General features: G+C 43.4%; 2 protein-coding genes across 3 annotated transcripts; one reads left to right on the forward strand and one right to left on the reverse strand.

Annotated features, from left to right (window-relative positions):
* Window positions 1-4,674: 4,674 nt before the first annotated feature.
* LOC115640097 (ATP synthase F(0) complex subunit B1, mitochondrial-like) lies at window positions 4,675-12,542 on the reverse strand. Of its 2 annotated transcripts, none has more exons than XM_030542965.1 (7): window positions 12,439-12,542; window positions 12,311-12,353; window positions 11,053-11,180; window positions 10,205-10,368; window positions 8,695-8,820; window positions 5,843-6,022; window positions 4,675-4,847 (listed from the first exon to the last, which is right to left on the reverse strand). In XM_030542965.1, exons 1-7 carry the CDS (start codon window positions 12,464-12,466, stop codon window positions 4,776-4,778), a joined length of 741 nt encoding a protein of 246 aa, XP_030398825.1. In that variant the 5' UTR covers window positions 12,467-12,542; the 3' UTR covers window positions 4,675-4,775. The 2 variants fall into 2 exon arrangements, with proteins under 2 accessions (XP_030398825.1, XP_030398824.1); XM_030542964.1 differs by having other exon boundaries at window positions 11,053-11,198.
* A 150-nt stretch (window positions 12,543-12,692) lies between these two features.
* LOC115640098 (methylosome protein 50-like) lies at window positions 12,693-23,963 on the forward strand. The gene is made up of 11 exons (XM_030542966.1): window positions 12,693-12,901; window positions 15,327-15,512; window positions 16,492-16,633; window positions 16,722-16,771; window positions 17,468-17,538; window positions 18,595-18,649; window positions 18,945-19,016; window positions 19,117-19,225; window positions 19,858-19,926; window positions 20,347-20,494; window positions 21,889-23,963. The coding sequence occupies exons 1-11, from the start codon at window positions 12,787-12,789 to the stop codon at window positions 21,907-21,909; spliced, it is 1,038 nt and encodes a 345-aa protein (XP_030398826.1). The 5' UTR covers window positions 12,693-12,786; the 3' UTR covers window positions 21,910-23,963.
* Window positions 23,964-26,771: the final 2,808 nt, after the last annotated feature.

Consider the following 26,771-nt stretch of genomic DNA (forward strand, 5'->3'; position numbering starts at 1 on the left):
CTAAGTGTGACCGAAAGCACCCGTTTTCACCCTGCAGACTATTGTAATTGTCTTTGTACAGAATACACCTTGTGAGGTATCATCTGAAAACTAATAATCCACTGATGAATAATACCATGGTGAAATGGCTGTAGCAACAGTGTGTGTAAAGTTATGAAAAACCCACATATGATGTTAAAGGAGCATGTTCAAATTCACATAGCCCCCTCAGGTAGAACTGGTCAAGCACTCCTGGCTTAACCAACGGGACGTCTGTTTACCTCCGTCTCCATATACACTGTAAACAGAGTCCTCAGACAGCAAGAGGGAGAAGAAAGAAGACAATCTGAATTTCAGCATACACAGGTGAAAAAAAAACAGCATGAAGCTTCCTTCCTCCAGCAAATTCCATGTTTCTTTGATCTCACCTGGAAAGAACTTTAACTAGGGGTCACACTCAGGAAAACACTTTTCAAAGGGTGACTGAACTATGAAAATGAGGGGCAAAAACTCTCCGCCATTCTCTCTCCCTACCCATCTCTCTCTTCACCCAAGATGGAAGAAACAGCCACTGCACTTTGGGAGCAGGCCCTGGCTTCAGAGCTTGGTCAGCAATCTTATTGGGAACCTGGAGTAATGGATTTCCCTTTAGTTTGTTTAGGTTAGAAAGCATTTTATCTTTATTTTTCTTATACTCATTTCTTTTATATCTCAATATCTGTAACTCAGACTAGTTTTGTTCTTTAATCAAAATACTCCAGTGTTGTGAATTGTTTGGGTAACTCCATTTAAGGTGGCAAGCTGTTGTGTATTGATCCCATTAGAGGGGCAACGTATCTAGTATGTCTGGACTGGATAGTGCAGAACACACATTGTGAGGGAAAATTCAAGACTGGGTGTCACTCTGCAAATAGTACTCAGGCTGCCGGAAGCCCTAGTGTGGGCTGGTGTGTTGTGTCAGGCTGCTGGGGTCAGAACTGCTGGAACCGCATGGTGACTTTACACAGACACTCAGGGAGTTACCTGCATGTTGATAGGCTGCTTCTGAGGAACTTAAGTTGGAAGCTACAACAGCAAAGCATTGTGAGGCACCCAAGGTTGCAGGGAAGGGGTGACACATCCCCTCACTGGTCAGCATTGCACCCTGAAATGTTCTACTAAGCCATATTCAGCATATTTTTCCATGCTTATGAACACAAGGTCTATCTACTATTCAAGACATTGATTAAAGTAAATCCTATTTCAGTATCAGAGGGAAATGGCCAACTTAAAAACCACATTTCTGCATGAAAATTTTTATCGGCTTTTTTTGCAGCAGCTATGAATATAAATGAAAGAGGTCAGGAAAAAATATTTTCTCTTTGCAGTTTATGTTATGCATTTGACAGTACTTGATGTTCCCTTGTATAATCAGTTAGTCCTCTATTGTTTCTATGGGTCTTTCACACATCAAGAGGAAAAAGTATTCTTTTTAAATCTCAGGACACGATCTGAAAACGCCTAAAAATCTGAAAATACTGATTTATTGAAAGGCACAGGCCCTAAAGAAAAATTCATTGACCAGATTTCTGACGATAAATATGACTGATTTATTCTTTACCAGTAAAAATGAGTTTTAATTAAGCTAAATGAAATAACTACATATTACCTCCTTCCTCGAACACCGAGAAAATGTTCCAAAGCCTTCGCAGCTGCAAAAACGACTTGATTTTTCCTACCTTTTTCAAAATAGTTCAGTAACAGCTATCAGAAGTAATTCAACATATCTACATCTGTTCAGATGTTGAATCATCTGCTGTCTTGGATGAGGTAGGATCTTCTGTCGCATGCATGAGGAAGTTTAGTAATATCAGATTTTGTAACACAAGAAACCACCCATTTTGTTTCAAGTAAACAAGACTCATTTTTTGGCAAACAAATGTTTGAAATCAGGTGTCAAAATTGATTTACTTTTTTTTAAGGGAAAGTGAACACAAGAGAATGTTTTTGTTTTGCAAATCTCTTCAATATTTTTTTCTCCTCTGAATTTAAAACTGTTTTTAACAAAGCCAGTCAAAATTTTGGTTGACACTTTGAATTTTTGACATCTTCATTAGTTTTTTTTTTAAAATTGACTGTTTAAAAAACTAAAGTTTTTTTCCCCGTGTTAAATTATCTCATCCCTTTTCAGCACAGCATTTAAACACAATAGTCTTATTATTTCAATGGGAAGGAACTTTGAATAAATAACTTACAAAAGTAATGTGCATTGATGAATAAGGATGAGATTACTTATGTTTAAGTGTTTTGCTCAGTTTGGGCTTGTATTAGGGATAGACCTCCACCCAGAAAAGATCAGACAATCAGCAGAAGGCCCTATCGATGCAGTAAATTGATTGATTTTGTTTAAAATTCTCCCTTTCCTTGCTCCTTTTTCAAATCTCCAGTAAGTGGAACACACACTCAATAACATTTGAGTCAAGACAACTGGGTTCAAATGTAAGCCAAGTGATTTACCTGTTCTTACTTAACATTTATACTGGTGGTTTGCTTTCCACTTGGTACGTTACTGTTGTGCCTGGATTCTCACTCAGCTCAGGAACTGTTTATCCCAGTAAAACTATTTTCACATTGAAATTGATTTTTTGGAATGGGTAAGGTTAGTAGAAATGTTTACTAACCAAAGCCTAAATTTTGGGCTTATGCCATCCATGTTCAGTTATGAATTCTGTGCCTGCTTTTCTAGTACAATTGGTGCAATGGATAGACAGTAGGATGGAAAATGGAAGAAGGGTAGTGGTCTTCATTTGTTTGGAAATATAAGCTATTTAACTCCTGTTTGCAAAGTGACTTTTACCTTAAACAACTCTACATTCAGCAACCATAGTCAGTTCTGCAGTGAAAGCAGGTACATAGGTAACAATACAATGAAGTTGAGGACACAGAGAAACAAATATCAGCTCCATTACAAAACATATGCACGAAAAAAAAATGATCCCCCGGCCCCCCAAAAAAACAAAACATTAATTCAGCCTAAAGCCACAGATAGAAGGAAATTGCACTTCCTTGAGTTTTAAGTAACTGGTTAGTAGATTAGCAACCATTTTCTTCTCTGCTTTATTTCTTTGAAATAATCTGTCCCCAAACACATATATAGCAAGTCAGGTTCTTATCTGCCTTCAGTGCTACTTTCTGCACCCACCTTCCTCCCCTGTGGATTAGTACCTGGCCCCAGCTTAGCTCACTTTTCATTCTTGAGATACTGCAAATTGGAATAGTAGAGTTGTTAGTGTCGGCATATAGAATCCACGGAGAGATTTATATGGCACCAGTACAGAGGAAAGCGACACTGACAATTCTAATTTTTCAGTTTGCTAACAGAAAGTCAAAGGGGTATGTGCTTTGGAGGAAACAAGTGGCAGACAGCGTGCACAGTTGGAAGATGGACTTAGCCCTCTCAGAACCACTGGTAATTTCTAAAGGCAACTGTATCACACCATAAGGAGTATGATTACATCTCTGCTTGTGGGACAGATTGTGGGAGGGAGCCATCTATTCATCCAGAAAACAAGGGTACCATGCTAGAAATGCACAATTGAGAACATTAGTCTTTAACAAGATCCACCAGAAAGATAGACAGAGGTTGAGTCTTGGTGTTTGTTTCTTTAAAAAACACACTAAGCATTCTTTTCATTCACAGACGAGAGGGACCTTTTCCCCTAAATAAATAAATAAAAGAAAAAGCAGCCCCTCTTTCATTAAGATGCTTCATAACAAAATTTCTATTCAGCACTGTGAACTATGAGGGAGAGAGATAACTCAGTGGTTTGAGCACTGGCCTGCTAAACCCAGGGTTGTGAGTTCAGTCCTTGAGAGGGCCACTTAGGGATCTGGGGCAAAAACAGTACTTGGTCCTGCTAGTGAAGGCAGGGGGCTAGACTCGATGTCCCTTGCAGTTCTAGGAGATATGCCTATCTCCATTATTTTATTTATTTATTATTTTTTCTATGGTCCACTAGCAGGGCTTTATCATGGGAACTTCTGCTTGCAAGGTGAGCCATGTGACAGACTTATCATCATATATTGAAACTGAGCTCTGCCTTGCAACCATGAGCACTGAGAACCTAAGGTGTTTTACAGAAAGTAAACACATACAGTGAAAAATATAGAATGGGGGGAGGGAAGGGAAGGGAAAGAGGGGGGCAGGAACTACCCTCCTATGCTCGCCCTGCACTCCAGAGCAAGTGGAGTATAACAGACTCTGCATAGTACCTCTCTCCTTCCCCCTCCCCACCCAGGAACAAATGAGCCATTGCTGTCTGTGTAATGGTTAGGCCATAACCCAAATGTATATCTAGTGTAAACGCTGTCTGTTTATATTACTCAAGGATATCAAAGTGCTTTACAAGTATGAATCATGCCTCACTTTCCCCCTGTTCCTCATATACTTATTTTACAGAGAAGATAACTGAGGCACAGGCAAAAGCAGTCACTTGCCTAGACATATAGTGAGTCAGTGGCAAAGCCAATCAGAAAGAAACATGAACTGTTTGGCTTTAACAAAGGAAGAGTTATGTTTTTATTCATCTGCAGAACCCTAAATTCTGCATAAAAACAAACTAGAACAAGCACGTAGGTCCCTGTTCACACGTCAGAATTAACTGCCATAACCATGCCCTGGGACTGCTGCTAGTTCAGTGCTACTAATCAGACAGGCAGAATACAGAATGTATTTTAATTTAGAGTTACAGTTGTACAGTTTCCAACGGCACATCATAGAAGAAACGCAAAGCTGAATGGAATTCAACGTTGTGCAATTATACTGCCACCCGTGTGCTCTTCGATAACATCTTCAAATCTGAAATGCACTTGGCAATACTCTCCTTCTCCTGCAAAAGGAAATGAATAGACTTTCACAGGCCTTGAAACAACTCAGGGAAAAGAATCATTTGCATGAACAATGTGGGCACACCAGCCATGTTCAGATTTAGCTGGGTAAAAATTGAAGCCAGGTACAAAAAGGATCTAGTTCCAACTCATGTATGATTAATAATTTGCATGACCATCTAAGAAACTCATGGAGATGGAAATTCAAATATTGGCTTATGTTCAAGCCTTAGCAAATGATGATCAATCTAGATGATTAAAATCTGATCCTACCAAAAAAACAAACAAACAGTCAGCCTGCACAATTCACAGGAGACTGCAGGATGCTGGCAAGTGTCAGGCCAACCTATCTAGAGGAACAATAAGCTTTGGGAAGAGTGAGTGGATCGTCCAAAGTGCTGGCAGAACTGACCGAGGAGAGGACGACAGCATTATGTAAATGAACTTCCCATCTAGTGCACTTCAACTCCATATCTAGGTCTACCCATTTTCTTCACCTCCCAGTGTGGAGACTGAAGCAACTTTAGCCCTGTGAGGCACCAAGGAAGGGAAATGTGCAGGTGCGCTAGTCCCACCAGTCAGTCATCTTAAAATTCCACATTTAAACATCCATGCTTTACATCAAGGGATGCTGCAAGGAAGTACCCTAGCCTCCTGGGCACACCTCCCACCCACAAGACTACTGTTGGGCCGGAAGGTAATCTCTCAACTGGAGTTACTGGGCCTGATTTTCAGAAGCAATCAGCAACCACAACCCAAATGAAATCAGGAAATGCTGCAAGTGCTCAGCATTTCTGAAAAAAAATCAGATCCCACTGGTTTTGCTCAAAAAAGTAGGAACGTGCCTTGGGTGCTCTGGAAGCCAGCCAGAGAAGAGTCAGCCAAAGACATACTAGTCATGTTTGACCAAAGATGTCAGGCAGTTGAGGAAAACAGTATTCTGTATTAGGACACGGGAGGCACGGTGAACTGCTAGAAACTCAGAAGCTAAAAGTACCTGTTGAGCAGTGATGCTCTGGATGACATTTTTCTCTATCCAGTTGATCATGTGATCTTGTTCCTTACGACGTGTCAGTTGCTGAACAGCGATTTGATAGTCTAGCCGCTTCTTCACTTCATTGTATACAGTCAGCAGCCTTTCTCGGTAGTTAGTCTCTAGCAGCATAGCAACGTTATTCTAGTTAGAGAAAAGATGCACTTCAGTTTTCCATTACGACTTTTCTGCCCATCTTGTATTTCAGATTTAAATTTTTTATTAAATCTAATGTTAAAAAATTATATAATATGCAGGTTACGTGTGTATATACATCTGGGTATAGTGATTAGATTATCCACAGATACAAAGTTTGTTTTAAAAGTCATAAGATACATCATCAAAAATAATCCAAATTTAGATCAATACATTTAATAATACAGTTTAGATATTAGTATCCTAATAGTCAGGTACATCAATCCTGAAAAGTTATAAAGAGTTGGTTGTGGAAAGCAAACATATCAATGAGTGAAAATTATCCCTCAACAGTTGAGAATTTAGGGTAGGTTGTCCATGAGAAAATACAATCCATCCAGAAAGTATTTAAGTTGCTTTCCTGACCACACTTCTTATTGGCACTCCAGCTTATCCCTCCCTGGTATTGCCAATATCCAGTGATGTCTTCTAGGTAGATGTCCCTTGACCACTACACTCACATGTTGCTTTTCAAAGGAACCTAGAGTATTTTACAAAAATTGGCTGTGTTCATTCACAGACGGAGGCACAAAAGTTAAATGACTTCCCAGGATCTCAGAGGAACTGAGCCCTAGAATCCCAATTCTATATTATATGCCAAGACTATACAGACTGTCAAAAGCGAGAGTCCCACTATTTAAATATCAGTAGTATTAGTTAAGTGGATATGGTATTTTTTTAAAAAAGGGCTGCATTTTAGGCTTTTCAACTAAGAATGTCTTTATACTCAAAAAAATAAATGACAAAAATCTAGCATAACCCAGCTCTACACAGGAACTCTCACCATAATGTTCTTTTAAAACAGACTACATGTAATTTTCTAGATTAAAAAAACTGAAAAAAAAAAGTCATCGACACCCACGTGGGTTATCAGCAGGGTTAGAACCTTTAGATCCACAATACAGACCTCTGCCACTGGAGCTTCGGGAGCGGCAGCTACAGCAGTAGGTGGCACTCTTTAGATGGAACAACACTAGAGGAGGATGAAACACTTTGCCAGTGGGTTTCACAAACACACCTCTACCTCGATATAAACGCTGTCCTCGGGAGCCGAAAAAATCTTATTGTGAAACCACGTTATATCGAACTTACTTTGATCCACCAGAGTGTGCCCCCCGGAGCGCTGCTTTACTGCGTTATATCCAAATTTGTGTTATATCGGATCACATTATAGTGAGGTAGAGGTGTATTTGGAAAGAGGATGATAGACCGTTCCCTGCCCCTCCGCAACACCTCCTAATCCATTCTCTTTAGTCCATACCTGTCACACTTGTCTCTCTTCTTTACCCCCCAGAATCTTCATCCCATTCCCCACTCCTCGGGCTTCTTAGCCCATTCTCCTTGTCTAGACACTTCCAGTTCATTCCCTGGCCCTCAGCCCCCTCTCCTTCCCTATGTTCCTCATCCCATTCCCACCCGCTTCTAATCCTGGTTGTCCCTCTGTGCTCAAGCACTTCACCTGATCTGCCAACACTCCCCCTCTTACCCAACCAACACTCCATCCTGTGGAAGAAGAATTAAAAGCAGGGTAAATGTTTTAGTCAATTTAAGGATCAAGTGAAAGGTAGCCCTAACCCTAACAACACGAGAGTTGTAAGAAATACTGTTTCTCGCCTTGCTTCTAGTTAATAAAGATGGAATGCTGATTTAAGCAGTAACCTTAAGATAATGTAAAGTCTGGAGGGAGTTTGTATAAACAAAGGATAACCATTAGCTATTGATGTATGTAACAGGAAGGTTTAAATCCTTGTCTTATATTGCTTGTGGAGGAAGATCTGCCTAAGGTCAGGGGGGCCCCCTGTCTGACTGAAGTCTTCCCTTGCAATTGCTCATAATAAACGGTCTCTGTCTTGTTGCTAACACACACACGACTTGTTTTCTTCCACAGTCCCAATTTACACCCCTGCAGGTCTGGCTCTGGTCCCTTCTTCATTCAAATTAGGCAGCTTCCTCCTCCATGCTGCCTGGTCCCAGGACAGCACAAGATAGTCTCCCTGCTCTCAGTTCAGGTGCTCAGACCCAATGCTTCCACAGCAGCCCGAAGTCGCAATTGCCAGGAAAGTCCTGCTAAGCCCTATCCTGCAGCTTGGATGAAGTCTTTGAGAAATTTAGCAGCTGAACTCTAAGGAATCTCTATTGATCATGTGTGAATCGTGATCTTTCAAAGAATTAAAATTTGGTCAAATTTGGGAAGGCTCACATGGACTGCAAAAGGAACATCTTCAACACAGAGGCCTCCTACTGCCAAATTTCAAGTCTGTGCTCCAGAAACTTGCAGGTTCTAGAACGTCTCAAATGAAATGTCGCCACAATGTTTTAACAATGTATTTTTCCCTAGCTTCATTTTCAGAAATGAATCATTTTCAAAGCCTAGGGCAGACACCCAAGATGGAAAAATTAAAGCCTGAATAATTCTGGTAAAGTTACATGCAACTGAAAATAGGGTCTTATAATGGGAAATGTCATACAACTTAATAGTCTATGTGACCTGCCACACATAATGTACAGATAGCCAACATTTGCTGCTTGTTAAGTACATAGAGACACTCAGGGTCTGTGGTTATGAGGGCCACGTAACTATGTAAAAAGATATTTATCAAGTTATATTTGTAATAACGTACCCGCTTGGCATCAAAGAGATAATTGCGGCCTTCAACCCTCCATTGCTCTTTCTTTTCCTGTTCAATTATTGACTCCAGGTGGTTGATTGAATCATTTTTGACAGCTAAAGCTTTGGCAACTTTCTCCTGAAATAAGAAGGAACTTTAAAATCCAGACTAAAACATAAGGAAGGGAAAGATCAGCTGCTGATCTGATTGTTCAAAACTGCATTGTCTCCTTAAACTGTAACTTATCAGGTCTGAAGGTGAAGAGGGGCAGCCAAGAACAGTAACTGCCACTGAAGTTGCCATGTTTAAAGCTTAAGCCGGGTCTACACTTAAACATCCATAAATGCAGTTTTACCAGCACAGATGAGTTTCTGTCAGTATAACTTATTTCACTCAGAGACCCAGTATAAGCTACAAGGCAAGTGCTTTTCTGATAAGGCCTTGCGTACACTGGAAAAGATTTACCGGTACAGCTATACCTGCAAACAATCCTAGGGCAGATGTAACTTATTCTGACAAACACGTTTTTACTAGTAGAGCTTACCCAACTGAAATAAGCCATCTCAACAAAAGCATTCCTATGCCAGTATAACTCAGGTCTACAGTACGAGTTTACTTAGGCCAAGACTAGAAAAAAGTTATAGTTATACCAGCAAATCTTTTCTAGCATAGAAAAGGAATTTGCAGAAAAGAACCAAGGAACACATGTAAGAGTACAGAAATGAAATGGCATGCCCCCAAAATGTGAAGAATGAATTAAAGAGGTCTCTAACTTCCAGACTAAACTCCTCTATTTCATTCTGAAGTAGATGCAATAAAGACTGCAATGCACTGGCTTCCCAATGCACTTACATGGTATAGTTATTTCTAAAAAACCCACACCAACTAAAAAGCAGGTAAGTTTGAAAGTCAGAGGCATATGCTCCCCAAGCATCCAAGTCACTGCTGAAAATGGGACTTAAGATGCTTTTGAAAAGTTTTACTCAAATTCTACATATATGGATATTGATTCATGACACCAACTATGAATGCATACTTTGCCCTCGGCCCTTTAATTTTAAATTGTGACACCAATGGCAAAATACCATAAATAAGCATTTTGCAAACAGGTGGCTTCTTAACATGCATGGACATAGTCAAGTTCTGGCTCCCTTGGCCAATAGGATCTGGAAGTACTGTTCTGATGAGTTTAATCCACTTCTTCAGGATTAGTAGGCTACCAGTCAAAATGCAAGAACACTCAGTTGCAAGACAGTCACTACAGTACACAATTCTACATCGAACATGCCCATGAATTTAGATTAAGTTGCCTGCCCTGTAAGATTTATTTGGCAGAGATCACCTATTGTAAAGTGCCATGTAGGCTTTCAGCACTGCACAAAGAACCATAATTTAAAAAAGCCGTTACTTTTCTTCAATATTAGAAAAACTGGTGAAAACTTTTTTTTAAAGCAACTGAATGCCTGGAATTGTTGCACTGAGAGTCAGTGTCAAGTTAGACTACGTTCTCTTTTTTTCTTACCTCATTGAGCCTATCAGCAAAAGCTGCTACATCACCCCCATATTTTTTAACTATATAAATGAGGACTCCCACCACGCAGGCACCTGCAATTGTTTCATGGTTGATTATATAGATTTCCTTGGAGAGAAGGTAGAACAGTAGCCCAGTTCCCAGCACATAGGGCCCTAAAATAGATAAAAGGATAATGTTTTAAATATATCACTTGGAAACAGACCCATTCCCAAGTTCAGCTGACTGAAAGCAGATAGGCATTTTAATTTTTTTAAGTTACATAGGAATATTGAGGGACTTGTCACTCCTCTCCAAAAAAAGAATGACTCGGGTAGAAGAATCACCATTCCCAGAAATATACTGCTATATGAAGACTTCCATCACCAGAAAGTAACCATGGAATGCCTAATATGTTATCTCTAGCCTCTGCTGCCCTTTCAGTATAGGGCATTAACCTCCATATTTAGACATTACCGGGAGCTAGGAGCTGCAAACATTTTTCTGCTAATCAGGCCCATAACACACACTTAGAATCTATCCTTTACTGAAAGCTAAAGTCTGTAAGGAGCCCTCTGAACAGCTCCCCCATTTGCTTCCCAGACTTCAAAAGAGTTGAAGGTTCTTAGCATCTCAGAGGGAAACTTATCTCCATACAGGATCAAGCCCATAATTAGTACAAAATCCTAAACAGAGTGTGTTCTTTCCCACCACAAAAGCAAATTCATCATCCACATTAATGTCAAATTACTCACACCAGTAAAACCTAAGCTTTTCAGACACTTTGCCATACTTGATGGCATAGCAGGTGTGCAGCACCAATAATCAAAATCAAACGCACAAGGGTACAACATACTAACCTGTGACTCCTGTTTTAGGATACAGGAATTGGAAAAATTCCTCTGGGATCAACCCATGACGAACTTGCCCTCCTTTCTCAGGGAGAGGCGGTAAAGGAGCCAAGCAGCGCTGACCTGTGTGGAATGGTCTAGAAGCATGCAATACACTATGAGTAAAAAGAGATTTGCTGTGAAGTGTATTCCTTTGCCAAAAAAATAAAAGGCTCAAATGAAGTTAGGGCACTTATTCTTACATGCGGGCCCCAAAAATCTTTTCAGTTATATAGAAGTCAAAACTATGTACCAACCATTCAAAATGGACTTTGGTTAACGCACATACAGACTTACCCCTGGTAAACGAACCTGTTTCAAGATGCTTTACAAAAAATTATTCTTACACATGCATAAAAGAAGCAAATTCTATTACCATGATTTAACAAGTAACTAGACTGAAAAATCAGGTGACTTGCTCAAGGTCCAACAAACTCAAGCATCTCAATCTCCAGAACCCTGATCATATTAAAAAGTTTGACTAGAAGCTACTTGAAGTTTTGCCAAAGTAGGGCAGATGGCAGCACTCAAATAGCTGCCAGAAAGTAGCTCAAAATATTAAGGCCTGATTAACACACAAAGTGGCACCATTCAAACTAAATGTGTTACTTTATACCAATTTAAACTGGTCTAACTTTGTTGATAGATTTGAGCTGAAATAAGACTTTGATATTGTATCTGCTGGTACCTGTAACAGGCAGAAGATAAGTAAACCAACAGTTTGGAAATTACCCTCTCTATAAAATGCCTGGAGGTCTATTCAAAAAAAGTGCCATATGAAAAGTAGACATTATCATCACTCCAGTAAACAGATGTAATAGCGTATACACTCACTGGTTGAGTTAAGCTGGCAAATAAATTAAACCAGCACAACCTCAGTGCTTCAGCAAATGCTTCATCTAACTTAAAGAGGGATTCACAGAAGCAACCTTAGTTGCATGCCGAGGTAGGTCACTTCTGGCAGAGCCAGAAACTCTAACCCCCCAGCCCCAGGATCGAGCCCCGAGAGTTTTACTTCCTAGCCACCCTCTCCCCCCTAGAAAGAGAACTCAGGAGTCCTGACACCCCCCCCAACCCCCATTAGCGCAGCCCCACCCCAGAGAAGAAAAAGAACCCAGGAGTCCTGACACCCCCCCCCCCGAGAGAAGAGAACCCAGGAGTCCTGACACCCCCCCCCCCAGAGAAAAGAACCCAGGAGTCCTGACCCCCCTCCGCCGGCCGCACTTACCCCACGGAGAGGGAGGGAGCCAGGCTCTTCAGCGCCGCCGGAGCTGCGGGAGGACACAGAGCGATCAGTGCACGGCCCCGCTCGCCCCCGCTGCCCCCCGGACTACCCCAGGGGCGGTCCCCACTCACCGGCGCGCAGGCCCAGGCGGGACAGCATTGTCACTAGAGCTCCGGCGCTGCCCTCTCTGTCCCGGTGACCCCAGCGGCGACAAGATGGCCGCGAAGAAGGAAGCCTCGCGAGAGGATCTTAGGAACGCCCAACATCTCGCGAGCTGTGGGGGCGGGAGCGGTAAAAATGTCGCGAGAAGAATCGTAATCTCCTGTAATTCCCCGGAGGGCGGGGTGTTCTGGGAAATCTCGCGAGAGGAGCGGCGAGGCGCCGGCAGGGGGCGTGGCCCGGTCGGGGTGTCCCGGGAGGAGCACGTGGAAGGTGCCGGTGTCCGTCTGCTCGTGCCGGGGAGGGAGTCGCGCGCTGCTATGCAAGAACCGGAGCAGCCCGACGGGGGGGCCTCGGGCGGCCCCGAGTGGAACATCCCGCCCAACGCGCCCGCTTGCATGGAGCGCCACCTGGACGGGGCCCATTACCGCCCAGGTACCCCCGCGCTGGGCCCCCACCGCCGGGGTGTGACCCCGCCGCGCCTCCCCCGGGCATGTCCTTCCCATGCACCCCGCCCTGCGTCCCCGGAGCATTGTCCCGCGCTGTGCCCCCAGCCTCCGGGGTGTGACCCCCCCCAGCGCCTCCCCCGGGCATGTCTTTCCCATGCACCCCGCCCTGCGTCCCCGGAGCATTGTCCCGCGCTGTGCCCCCAGCCTCCGGGGTGTGACCCCCCCCAGCGCCTCCCCCGGGCATGTCTTTCCCATGCACCCCGCCCTGCGTCCCCAGAGCATTGTCCCGCGCTGTGCCCCCAGCCTCCGGGGTGTGACCCCCCCAGCGCCTCCCCCAGGCATGTCTTTCCCATGCACCCCGCCCTGCGTCCCCGGAGCATTGTCCCGCGCTGTGCCCCCAGCCTCCGGGGTGTGACCCCCCCAGCGCCTCCCCCGGGCATGTCTTTCCCATGCACCCCGCCCTGCGTCCCCAGAGCATTGTCCCGCGCTGTGCCCCCAGCCTCCGGGGTGTGACCCCCCCCAGCGCCTCCCCCAGGCATATCTTTCCCATGCACCCCGCCCTGCGTCCCCGGAGCATTGTCCCGCGCTGTGCCCCCAGCCTCCGGGGTGTGACCCCCCCCAGCGCCTCCCCCGGGCATGTCTTTCCCATGCACCCCGCCCTGCGTCCCCAGCGCATTGTCCCGCGCTGTGCTCCCAGCCCCGGGGCGCCCTGCAGCCATGCCCCTGGGGAGTACCCCCCCAGCGACCCCTGGCCCCCCGGGCATGTCCTTCCTATGCACCCCTCTCTGTGCCCCTGGAGCATTGCCCCGTGCTGTGCCCCCAGCCCCCGGGGTGTGACTTCCTAGCGCCCACCTAGGCATGTCCTGCGCTGCCCTGCGCCCCAGAGCATTGTCCTGCGTCGGGCCCCCAGCCCCCGGAGTGTAACCCGTCCAGAACCCCCCTAGGGCATATCCTTCCCATGCACCCTGCCCTGCACCCCTGGAGCATTGCCCTGCTCCGGGCCCCCAGCCTGCAGGGTGTGGGCCCCCCGCACATCCCCCAGGCCATGTCTTTTCCATGCATTCCTACCCTGCGCTCCTGAAGCATTGTCCCACGCTGTGCTCCTAGCCTTGGGGCACCCTGCAGCCATGCCCACGGGGTGTGCCCCCCCAGCGACCTCTGCCCCCCAAGGGCACGTCCTTCGTATGCACCCTACCCTGCGCCCCTCGAGCATTGCCTCACGTTGTGCCCCCAGGGCACCTCTTTTGCCCTGAACCTGACCACCACTCTGGTCCCCAGCCCCGACTACCCTGTGGCCTGCACCCCTCGATGGGTAACCATATCCTTACTCTAATGCATCCCGTTCTGTACCCCCTGCATCCCCATTCACATCCTCTCCCAGGCACACGTGAGCCCCAGAATTTCCCTGGGTGATCGCAAGCAGTGCATTCTGGGGGATCCCAAACATCATCCGTTCCTGGTGGGACACAGCTACTGCCCAGTGATACTTACCATCCAACCCTCTGCAGCCAAGTGTTACTCTCCTGAGAGCGGACTTCTGAACAGTCTCACACCCAGAGAGAAAGCCCCTGGGTTGTCTATCCCTGTGCCTCTCTTGGGATCTTGCAGGGCTCTACAGTTTTCTCATACCTGCCTACAGTGCAGCCACTGGGCATTGCTCCTCCCATCCCCTCAACATGTGTTCATTCAGTGCAGGTCTCGGACACCATTCAGACCCACAGAGACTTTAGAAACGGAATAGAAAAATCTACACTCCTGAGCGACACGGTTAAAGTAACTTACCCCTAGTGTAGACAGTACTAATTCAATGAGAGACTTCTCCCATCAACCTAGCTACTCCTTCTCTGGAAGATGGAGTACCTACGCTAATGGGAGAAGCTCTACCCAGCCCCCGGGGTGTAACCCCTCTAGAGCCCCCCCTAGGGCATATCCTTCCCATGCACCCTGCCCTGCACCCCCGGAGCATTGTCCCACACTGTGCTCCCAGCCCTGGAGCGTCCTGCAGCCATGCCCCTGGGGAGTGCCCACCCCCAGCGACCCCTGGCTCCCCAGAAATGTTCTTCCCATGCACCCTGCCCTGCGCCCCTGGAGCATTGCCCTGCGCCGGGCCCCCAGCCTGCAGGGTGTGGGGCCCCCCCCACATCCCCCAGGCCATGTCTTTTCCACTTTTCCAGGTATAGGTAGTGACTTCGGTAACACGGTGCACCTGCGTCACTGTAGCATTTTAAGTTTAGATAAGCCCTTAGTTAGCATGTGTTAGCTAAGTCAAACCAAAACTTTTATCGGTCAAGACGATGCTTTAGTTATGTTAACCTAGATAACCTGAGTTCTGTATTGTGCTTTACTTATAGGCTCAGTATATCAGGAATTGTGGAATTTAACTCTCTCTCTTCTTTTTATCTCTTTTCCAGATGGAGCTCTTCTCCTGGGTGCTTCTAGCTTGAGTGGACGTTGCTGGGTGGGTTCCATTTGGGTATTTAAGGATCCAGAACGAGCGCCTAATGAAGGCTTTTGCTCTGCTGGGGTTCAGACGGAAGCAGGCGTAGCGGATCTGAAATGGGTAGCGGATAAAGGAATACTAGTGGCCTCAGATTCTGGTAAATTAAAACAGGTTGAATTTTTATAGCTCTGTAGTTTATCTGTAATGTGTGGGCATGATCATTAGTTAGCCTGGTGCAGATCAAGGGAATTGTCTAGGATGCCATATGGAAGGAAGTGGACAACATGAAGGGGACCAGCTCAGTGGTCTGTATTGCCCAGAAGTGGGAGTGTCTGTGAGATTAAAAACTGTTTGTTTTTTAAAGCAAACATTGTGGGCATGCAGATTGGTCAACAACAATTTGCTCTTGTTTGAAATGGCAGGAGAACATGTACAAAACAGACTTATGTGTACAGACCTACAGTGCAAAATCAGTTGTACTGCTGGATTCCAGCCCTTCGACCTGGGCTCTCAACTTAGACTGCGGCAATTCTGAACCTTTGTAAACAATGCCTGAGCACAGATTTGGAATTAAGACACCTGAATCATGTTCCTGGCCCAAATGTAGATCCATCGGCAACGATGTCACTGCTCTGTGCCAGTATTCCCATCTGTAAAATAAGAATAACAACAGGGACTGTCTTGTTTGTTCTGTTTGTACAGCACCTAGCACAATGGGGTCCTGGGCCATGCTTGGGGCTCCTAGGTGCCATGAGTAGTAGTAGTCATTTATCTCAGAGGGATGTTTCAGATTTCGTAGTTTACGGCTTTCTGTGAAACTCATCACCATAATACTGAAGCATTGTTAAGGTTTTTGATTGCATGTTTTGTAACGTGCTTTGAAAACAAAGACCACCGTGTAAGTGCTATCTCATATTCTTAATACAATCATGGTGGCATTTCTGAAAACTTTCTTGCACTTTGTTATTTGATTTGTCTATGGGGGTATTTCCATTTAGATCCCATCTAGTTTGCCGCAGGGCCCTTCTGGATAATGAGTGCTCTTGGCAATAGAGCATCTTCTCCCTCAGGCTTTTGTATTGTTTCTTGGTTGAACCCTCTTGGTAAAATGGTTGGATTTCCCCGTTCTCCTTTAGGTGCTGTGGAGCTCTGGGAGTTGGATGAGAACGAAACTCTAATAGTGAACAAGTTCTGTAAATATGAACATGACGACATTGTGACAACAGTGAGCGTTTTCACTAACGCCACTCAGGCGATTAGTGGCAGCAAAGACTTCTGGTTAGTTTCCTTTGCATTCCTGCTTCTCTCTCTTGTTTTGAGTGAATCATCCCCCACTCTTCCTAACTGGTTGTGTTCTTACTTGTAGCGTGAAGGTTTGGGACATCCCACAGCAAACAGTGCTGCACTCTTACAGAGGTGAGTGCCAAATTGACTTATGGATTTTGCTTCTCCTATTCACTTCTAGGAGCTGCTTTGGGAATCTGGACTTCAGATCCAGCTGTTCCCGATCTAATAAAACACACACTGCTCTGCAGAGCTGATATATGCAGCATCCTGGCTGGTGACTGCACCATAATCTTTGACCCAAGATTATTTACTTTCGATGTCTTACCACTAACCCCAATTGTATTTATCCTGATTATAATGCATGATGCTCAGCTTTCAAGGAAAATGATGGTACAATATATTTCAAGTGGTCAGTGTTTCTGATTTAACACAATTTACAAAGTTGTCCATTTTGTGCGATTATCCGTATGAGGTTTGTAGGCTTCCTAGAATTTTTCTAGCCCACATCTTTCCAGGGATGTGAGTCATTTCCCTCGCTCTCATTTCTTCCTCCAAACGTCATACTGACAAGTGACAGTTCTCCTCTCCCCTCTCTGTGGATCCATTGTATGGTAATTGTGCTGGGCTGAAAATATTTCTCGCCTAGGATTTTATATTTATTACTTTCTAATGCAAGTTTTTGTGAATTTAGAGCTGATGGAAGATAGCCCAGGTAGAGGCAGTGCATGTGAGCCATCCAGTTCCCCTCTTTGGCTAGGTGTCGCATCTAGCCTTGATCCACATTCCCAACCTTTCAGTAGCTTGTTCCTTTTTTTCTTTTGACAGCTCATTCCAGCCCAGTGACTTGTGTGGCCTCTTGTCCTGGTAAGGATACCGTGTTCCTGTCCTGTGCTGAGGTAAAACTAACTCTGTCTCCAAATCTCTATGGTATAAATCTGATTTGGCCTGTGAACTCTGCAGTTTGTACACCATTACCTTGATAGAACGCCACCTGATATAACACAAATTTGGATATAGCGTGGTAAAATAGTGCTCCGGAGGGGCAGGGCTGCCCACTCTGGCGGATCAAAGCAAGTTCAATATAACACAGTTTCACCTATAATGCAGTAAGATTTTTTTGGTTCCCAAGGACAGTGTTATATCGGGGTAGGGGGTGTTTTTTGTCATCTTGAAGCATTCCAGTTTGGCACATTCATTGGTCCATAACTTAAAATGATAATTTGTATTGACTGCATTGAAATGTGCTGTTGGCCAGCTCTGTTGTTGTTAAGGCTCAGTCTGTACTGAGCGTGTATCTACCCCAGTTTAAACTCTTATTGCAGATCACAGCACCAGCATAATGCAAAGGTTGCACTGGTCTGAAATCAGGGTAGGCTGCATTGGTGCACTGCATCTATACTGGGAGTGTAGACTTGTGTAGCTACCATGATACAAATAATCTCAATTTAGTGATACCTTAAACCTGGGGTGTGGGAGGGAAAAGACGGACTTACAATTAAAGGATGGGAAGTCACTATACAATTACCTATATTTTCATAATATTTTGCAAGACTCTGCTTTTAGCAGTGGTCACAATTTGAAAGAAAACCCAGTTGTATGAAATCATCTGAATGTGAATAATTGTGTATGTTATCGGAGTATTCTGATTCAAATACACAATATTGCCTCTAACTGATAATACTTAGCAGTTGCACAGCAGTACTTAGACTTTGAAATGCTATACAAACACTGATCCCCACTCTGGTGTGGTAGGTGAGTGTGACTGTCCCCATTATAGAGAATGGGAACTAAAAGCACAGAGTGATTTATCCAAGCCCATGGAGAGAGTGAGTGGGAGAACAGAGATTACTACTCCTGATTCCCAGTCCAAAGCTTAATTCATTGATGTGATATGTGGAGGCAAAGAGTTCATGGAACTTTTTTTTTTTCCTCCATTAACTTTGAATTTTTAGGACGACAGAATTTTACTGTGGGATACCAGATGCCCCAAACCAGCTACTCGAATTGGTAAGTCTGTGGATATACAATACATGGAATTTTCTGGGGGAGAAGGGGAGGAGATAATGAATGAAACGTTGCAAACTTAAGTTTGTATTGTTCTTCTGCCACATAGAATTTATCTCAGCCAATGATAGCGCTAGGATGAAAGTACAAAGAAACCAGTCTTAAAATAGCACCACGTAATTACAATAACAAGTTTTAAAAAAAAACTTAGCCAGTCAGCAACTAAGGGAGCTAAAATAATGTAGGAATATCTGAGCTCACAGTTCTCGTCGCACTCACCAAGTTTCTTTCCTAACAGTTTGCAGTGCCTCGGCTTACCTCCCTACCTCAGTTATGTGGCATCCGCAGCAAAGTGACACATTTGTTTTGGGTAAGGAGCTATCTTACTATTAACTGATTGTGACTGAATGCTCTTTGTTCTCTGTTTGATTTTTTTCCTAATAATCCTGTTCTCTTTTGTTCTTTTAAAGGTGATGAAAATGGGACAGTTGCTCTTGTAGACACGAAGAACCCAGACTCTGCCTTAAGTTCAGCTGTGCACTCCCAAACCATCACTGGGTTTGCATTTTCTACTCACAGGTACTGATGTTTTGGTGGAATGAGGCAGTTTAGATGCTGATAGATAGACCTTGTTGGCTCTCAGAACTAAAGGAATTGGAAGTACTCTTGGCCAGAGCCTTTTGTAATAGGCAATGTGTAAAGTTGATTTGAAGTGCACAGGAATTGGTGTCTTACATTGGTTCCCATGTATGTGTAAAGTCCATTCACCTTGCAGCTCTGTCTATTGTTTTTACAATGCTCTGTGTATATATTGCACCCTAACAATTCTGTCCTGTTCTTTTTTTTAAAAAAAGAAGGAAAAAACCCTTTGAACCAAGAGCCACATGGGGAAAGATGTTCATACTGTTCTGCACTAAGAATAGGGCTAGCAGTGTGTATTTGACACTTAGGCCACTTTGAATCATCTTGTACCTTCATGTCCTTTCCTTTATGCAGTAACAGAATGTTTCCTGTTAATACTGATTGACATCTATAAGATATTCATAGAATATTAAATTATTGGTAAAAGAAACTTGTGCAGATATGGGTTATAATATTCCCGGGTAGTCTTTGTTCACTCCGTTAAGAAGCATATGTTTCATATGTTGTTTACTTTTGAACTTTCAGGTATATATGGTAGTTTTAACAACAGTCTTTCTTTTACCCTCCAGTTCGCCCCTTCTGGCTTCAATTAGTGAAGACTGCTCGGTAGCTGTTCTTGACTCCAGCCTTTCAGAGGTGTAAGTACTAAATGGAATTAATTCTTGGTGGATTTTCAAATTGTAGTCATTAAATGATCGTTAAGTGTGTTTTATATGTAAAAGAGGTCAGGGTTTTGGTTTTGTGGTACTGCAGAAATGGATCAATTGCACTCTCACATTTATAGGAATGGACTTGGCCAGGTGGAATAACAAAGCAAAGCTAGAGCCTTTTTTTTAACTGAACACCTGTTTGGGGATCAAGAAGGAGGTAGATGATAAAGAAGCTTATAGCATATTAATCAGCAGGAATTAGTTACTTAACACTGCCTGACTCTGAGTGTTGGGATTTTCCAGGAATGACAGTGCAGCTAAGTAGTAGTTCGTAGTGTAAAGTAAGGCGGTGGGGCCATTTAAAATATTTTCTGTCTAATCCCTTTTTATGTCTTCTGCTTTTCCCAGTTTCAGAAGTCGCTCTCATCGAGACTTCGTGAGAGGCCTGTCGTGGTCTCCCTTGAACAAGGCCTTGCTCTCTACAGTTGGATGGGACCATCAAGTTTTACACCACACAGTTCCAACACAGACTACTGAAGCTGCTGGGAGCAACAGTGTACATGACTAGTTTTATAAACTCATTGGTCCAGATTTATCTGTGGGGGAGGGATAGCCCAGTGGTTTGAGCATTGACCTGCTAAACCCAGAGTTGTGAGTTCAATCCTTCAGGGGGCCACTTAGGGATCTGGGGCAAAAATTGGTCCTGCTAGTGAAGGCAGGGGGCTGGACTCGATGACCTTTCAAGGTCCCTTCCACTTCCAGGAGATTGATATATCTCCAATTATTGTATTTTAACTCCAGATGTTATGCACCAGGGGTGTATATGGCCCATAGCTTGTCTCAGAGTTTATGGCTTGCAACCAAGAAGACAGGCCCAGTAGCAATTTTGCATTAGGCATGAGCTAATTACAAAAACAGCCCCTTGGTGTAGAGTCCAGATTCACCTGTGATAAAGCTTTAACATGTTGCACCAGAGAATTCTGATTTCAGCACAAGGAATTGCAGGGAAGTGGGCAATTAGGTAAAAATAAATAAATAAAACCATAAAGGATTTGGCTTTCATTCTTCTTGGCATATCAAACCACTTATAGAAGTAGCAGAATAGAATTCTCCTGCCAGTTAAAAAGTTTGGCAGTCTTGTGGGGGCCTTGTCTGAGTTGGGATTATGGAACAATGAGGTTAAGAGCAATGTAAATTAATCCTGACAGATGAACAGGAAACCTTGGTTCAATATTTATAGCACAGAAAGGCTCCACCATTACTGTCATTCATGCAACCTCTGGCGCAGTTATAGATGCTCCATCTTCCTCTGAGTGTGTGAATCTCATACGCAGGCACAGAGTCTGCTAGTCTATACTTCTGTCCTGTGAATGAACATCTGAATGTTCAGATAGTCAATAAGAGAGAAGATGGAGATCTGTGCTGTTCAGCAGGAATGCCAAGTGCAGCTCCCACAGTTGTCCAGTGCAGCCTTTGAGTGTCTTCATGGTGAAGTGTTACTTAGGGAGAACTATGAACTGGGCTCTCCAGGATGTGTTTCTCTATCAAAGATGTTTTGTAGTTTAGTTGGCTGCACTGTATTTGACACTAAGGGCATGTCTACATTTACCTCCGGAGTGATCGATCCAGCAGGGGTCAATTTATCGCGTCTAGTGAAGAGGCGATAAATCGACCGAGCACTCTCCCGTTGACTCCGGTCCTCCACCAGGGCGAGAAGTGTAGGCGGAGTCGACGGGAGCGTCTGCCATCGACTTAGCGAAGTGAAGACACTGTGGTAAGTAGATCTAGATACATCGACTTGAGCTACATTATTTGCATAGCTGAAGTTGTGTAACTTAGATCGATTTCCTCCCCCCCAGTGTAGGTCAGGCCTCAGTGGAGCCCTAACGCCACAGCAAGTTACCGCTGTGGCTTTCCCAGGGTCAAAACTTCAGCTTCCTTGCTTTGCAGATACTTCACTTCAAGGATTGAAGAGATGAAGAAAGCTGAGGGAAAGAGCTCCCTTGTTACCGCTTGGAGCCAGAGTGAAGATTCTGAAAGCTCAAATTGTTTCTCTTCTGAAAGTCAATGGCCAGCTGCTGCTGGTAGCTTTTCATAAAAGGGTGACTTCTGTTGTACTACTTACGTTAAGTCGCTTTTTGTGCTGGGGAGCGGGGCATATGCCCCAAATTCCTAGTATTTGCTTTGCTTGTCCTTTAGTGTTTTTGTAACTTATTGCATAACATTTTTAAAACCTGGCTCTTTCTCTCAAACTACAGTATGGTTTTGAAAAACTGCACTGCTGCATGTGTTGCCAACTGCTGTTTGGATATTTTGTTCATAGTATAATTCCTGCCCCCACCTATCCCTTTCCCAAATTTAAGCAGGCTATGTATTATGAGGCAAATAGACAGAAAGTACCTGATTGGAAGCCACTTCCTTTCTTCTTAGTCTGTAATATGCTGTTCTATATGAGCCAAGAAATCAAAATGAAGGATAATGTTAAAATCATCTGATCTCCTATACAGATAATATCATAGCAGACCCAAATTGTGCAGTGCCCATAGTTAATTTGCAGGCAGGTAGATAAGTTTCCTTGTGTATATTTTTTCATTTATTCGTTTAAAACTAACTTGGCTCTCTCGTGAATTCCAACATAGTGAAATGTTTCACAGAGAGCACATGCTGATCCAGTTCAGTGCATTGTATTCAAAAGTGAAAGTTATAAAAGCAGACACCTTTCTTACGAGCTATTTTAAAATAAAGGAAGAGGAAAAACCTTATACTTATTATCATGGACCTCTGTGATACTGTAATGAGAATGGAAACAAGTCTTGTGCTGTTTACCTGTGAAATGGGTGGCTGTCTTTGAAAAATGGAAGGCAGTTTTTAATAAATCATAGTTTTAATTTCTAAATGGGTACAGATTCACTGGGACACGTTCTTCAAAGATTTGCATTATTTATCTTGCATTCGCTCCAAAGAGTAAACCTGGACCCTATGACTTGCATATAGGGACATGCAGTATATTTGTCTTTTGGTCCTGGATGTGAATTGCAGAACCTTTTTTCTTGGTAGAGGCCTAATCCAGCAAAATACTCCTACTCAGGAAAGCATGTAAAAGCATGCAAGCTACTACTGAGGTCAATTCTCCTCAGGAAAGATAAAATTCATCCCTGTGCAAAGTGGCCAACATACGGCCTTACGCATTATTGGCCCCCTGAACGGGAGTGAATTTAATCTTGAGTGAGGCAGACTCTTTACTGCAAAGATATATTTGTTGTCTCCAGTTCCCCTCAGCCCAGAATCCATGACAAGCTGCTGTAAACCTATGGTATTTTTTAATGAGCTCCCACTTAAGACTGACCTCTCTCAAATTTTGCAGTGGAATTGGCACAGCTGTTCACTATCACATTTCTCTGCCCATGAGCACTAATCTCCAAAATGTCAAAACCCATGGATATTTTAAAACCAAATGCTGAAACTAATGGAGTCTGTAACTCCCATGGTATAAGTGAAACTACTCTCAATAAAAAGGTGGGTGATGCTGAGCTCAGGCTCGGTAGGGCTGGGTGTGTGTCTGAAGACCCCTAAGACTGTCCTGGTATTATAAAATTGTATGTTGTTAGATCAGTATTCAGTGTTTCTGTTAATGTGCCAGTAGCGCACAAATTCTTTGCTCTGCCCCTTGAAACATTTTAATCGCTTATTCTGAATGCTAAGCTTCCCTGCATCCCACCACATGGGGGCAGCAGCTGTCTTTGATTGAATTACCTAATGAGCTTTTGATTTCGTTGTTGAGAGCAGCATGAAAGAATCTGCTCTTTTTGAAAGTTGAACTGTTTCTTTTAGGTAAATGAGTATCTGCTAGGATCATTATGCATTAAACCAGTAGGATTTTTAGCGTAATGGGAAATGAGACATTGCAGTTGGAAAAAAGCCATTATCTAGCTAGTTTAAAAAAATCTAAAAGTTGTACGTAGTTTTTTATGCCCTGTATTGCTCTGCTTTCATATGACGATTTCTGACAGCTGAATATAATCCCTCATTCTCTTTGAGGAGAGAAATATCTTTCAGCCCCATCCTTACTTTTTTTATTTACCCTGTGGAAGTATCTAAATGGCTCGGTTAAGATCTAAGCCTCATGCTCATGGAGGAATACATACTTTCCATCCTAAGATTTTACATTCTATGTTAGTCTTAAGGATGCACGTGTTGCATGCAATGGTGTCTACTCATTGATAACTGAACTGTTAACTTAATTGGTTAACAGAAATCTTAGTGCTATAGAATATGAAACAATATGTTGATAACTCAGTTGCATAGTGTTAAAATGCACAGAGATATGTTTCATTCAAAGTATGTTTATACAATGCTTTGGGTAATGCAAAGTGCTATATAGGTGCTTAACTAATTTATTTAGGAACAGATGGAACATACAATGGTGTTTTTGTCATCTCTAAAATGGCTTTTTATCTAACTTGCTCAGTGTGCCCCTGTAATTTAGGGGACTGGCAGGGGGTGTGTGTGAGAGAGAGAGAGGGGCAATTCGCTTGTATATCCCTTGATGCTAACAAACATATTTTGCAAGTATTGCCAAAGCACAGCCCTCAGATCTGGATATAGGTCAAGACAAGCTGTGCAAGGTAATTTAAAGCTCACCTTTGTACTCCTTTAATCTTGCTTTTTGTAGTTACAGCTATTTGAATTGACATCAGCTGCAGAGGACCCATGTTTAAATTTTAGTTCATAAACTAATTAATGGATTTACATGCAAGTGCTCAGAACATTCATTTGTCCATAATGGGTAAATGTATAATTCTAGAAAGGATAAGGAGGTTGAATGCCTGCTTTAAGTGCAAAATTCTACTCTGCCTTTATCTGGAGTTTTGACTAATGCCTCCCTAATAACTGTTTAGTGCCTAGTTCCCATTGAAGATAATGGGAGTTCAGTATGCATAGCAGCTGCAGAATCTGACCCCAGCTATCTTAAATGAAGTATGTAAGCCCCGTTTCAGTTGTTAGAGTGGATCCTGCAGGAAAAAATGAAAGGATGAATAATTTAATTAGCCATTTACATCTGTTGTTTCCTAGAGGGCCAGTTTTTTATGACGCGTTCAGTTTAGGCACCTATAAAGAATGGTGTTGGCAGCGTTCTGGAGCCAGCCTGCTGAGCTCTGGGAAGACCCAGTCGCTTATTTTGGTGCCCTAATAGTAGATGAGCTCTCTTGAAAAAGCTGACCTGAAATGTCAGGCTAGTGTTAGAACTAACTTACATGCAGTGGCTGTATAGATTGTGTAAAGAAAAAGCTTAATGTGTCAGAAGAGACTTGTGTTTAAGCAATTTCACTCACCCACCCTCTGCCTTGGTCAAAGAGCTTCCACTGTGTTTTGTTTATAACCGATACAGCTGTTAACTTAAAGATTCCAGTTTAAATTATTAATCTCCAGAGATGCTGGTATTTTTGCCCCAGAATGAAATCTGGCATGTAGGTCCGTTCTGCATAGCTTTAGAGATGAGCATACCTGGTTCGGTTATGGATAAGCCATTTTGTTTGGATGGTGGTGGTTTGACTTTTGCTTTCTATTCTGACTCAGGTGTCGTTCTGCCTCTGCGGTTGGTTCTCTGCCAAATGTTGAATGACTGTTTCTTCAGTAAATATCTTTCTAAATGAAGGGAGCAGTAAACAAATTATTCCCTGCTCACATTCCATTAACCCATTTTGCACAAAGGTGTCATTGGCTATTAGTATCCATCTTTCAACCAGTTTTACAAAGCTTGTGCCTCTGAGCTTCTAAAACAGACATTATTTCTTACAGTAATACAATCTAGGAGCCCTACTCATTGGCCAGAACCCTATGGTGCTAAACTCTGTACAAATACAGAACAAAGAAAGAGCTCCAAAGAGGTAAGACAGCCTGAGGTAGCTATATGCTATCTGCACTGTACTTAAAGAGAACAAGCTTAAAACTATTATTTTTTCTGCACAGCAACAGACTTCAATAGTCTACTGAAGGGATTTAAGGAAATTCACACAGATGTAACCGACTGGTGTAAACTCCAACCGTGTAAACTCCATTTTACAGCACTGTACAGGATCTGCTTTAGGGATTTGCACCAGTGTGATTATAGCTACAGTCATACGTGTGTGAGAGTTTCCTTAACGTAGGCAGGGCCTTAAAAGCACTTTAAAAAGTGGGGGCATGCATCTTGAACCCCAGTTTATGTAGAAGCCATTTGTAAAAAGGGCTGTGGACAGTTAAATTCATTGATGTCTCCACTATTAGACTCATTTGCACACTGGTGTTAGTTTTTGGTGTGCCTCCCATGTTGAGTATTCCTTTCGGATTTCATATATATATTTATATTCTGAACTTCCCCAGTAACGAGTCCAGGTCTGTAACCAGAGCTGAATAAATACACATTTACATTTCTTTCAATGTAGAGGAGTGGAGAGAGGAGCCAATGTTTAACACAGGCCTCAGTCTTTACTCACACTGTGAGTAATGCAAGCATTTTCCATTTTAAAAGACACTCATGTTAGGACTTGCAAATGCATATGTGAATTTCAGTGCTAGTGAAAGAAGCTGGACTGACAGCTCTGAAGACTAGAGTCCTGTGATTCTATAGAACAAGGGTGGTATAGAGTATAAATAAGCTTCCCTGCCCAGCTGTCCTAGCCCGAACTAGAGAGAGGGCCTATAGCAGGGCAAAGACAGTTCACTGTTTATACCCATTCAGTCCTTGCAGATGCTAGTGCCCCTGCTATGGAGGACAGTACCAACTGCAGTGGTGTTTTGTTATAGACAGTCAGCTGGACTAATCCACAGCCAGACAGTGGTAATTATACAGA

The sequence above is a fragment of the Gopherus evgoodei genome, unplaced genomic scaffold, assembly GCF_007399415.2.
Source record: "Gopherus evgoodei ecotype Sinaloan lineage unplaced genomic scaffold, rGopEvg1_v1.p scaffold_201_arrow_ctg1, whole genome shotgun sequence".
In the NCBI taxonomy this organism is placed as follows: domain Eukaryota; kingdom Metazoa; phylum Chordata; order Testudines; family Testudinidae; genus Gopherus; species Gopherus evgoodei.

Bases quoted from the DNA above. Each gene is read 5' to 3' on its own strand.
- LOC115640097 (XM_030542964.1), bottom strand. From the start codon at position 12,466: ATGCTGTCCCGCCTGGGCCTGCGCGCCG. The intron at 11,199-12,310 runs GTAAGTGCGGCC...TTTTACTCATAG, and splicing joins GCTCCCTCCCTCTCCGTGGG to TGTATTGCATGCTTCTAGAC. The intron at 4,848-5,842 runs GTACTTTTAGCT...TTCCTTTTGCAG, and splicing joins AGAGCATCACTGCTCAACAG to GAGAAGGAGAGTATTGCCAA.
- LOC115640098 (XM_030542966.1), top strand. From the start codon at position 12,787: ATGCAAGAACCGGAGCAGCCCGACGGGGGGGCCTCGGGCGGCCCCGAG. The intron at 17,539-18,594 runs GTAAAACTAACT...TTGAATTTTTAG, and splicing joins TGTTCCTGTCCTGTGCTGAG to GACGACAGAATTTTACTGTG. The intron at 19,017-19,116 runs GTAAGGAGCTAT...GTTCTTTTAAAG, and splicing joins AAGTGACACATTTGTTTTGG to GTGATGAAAATGGGACAGTT.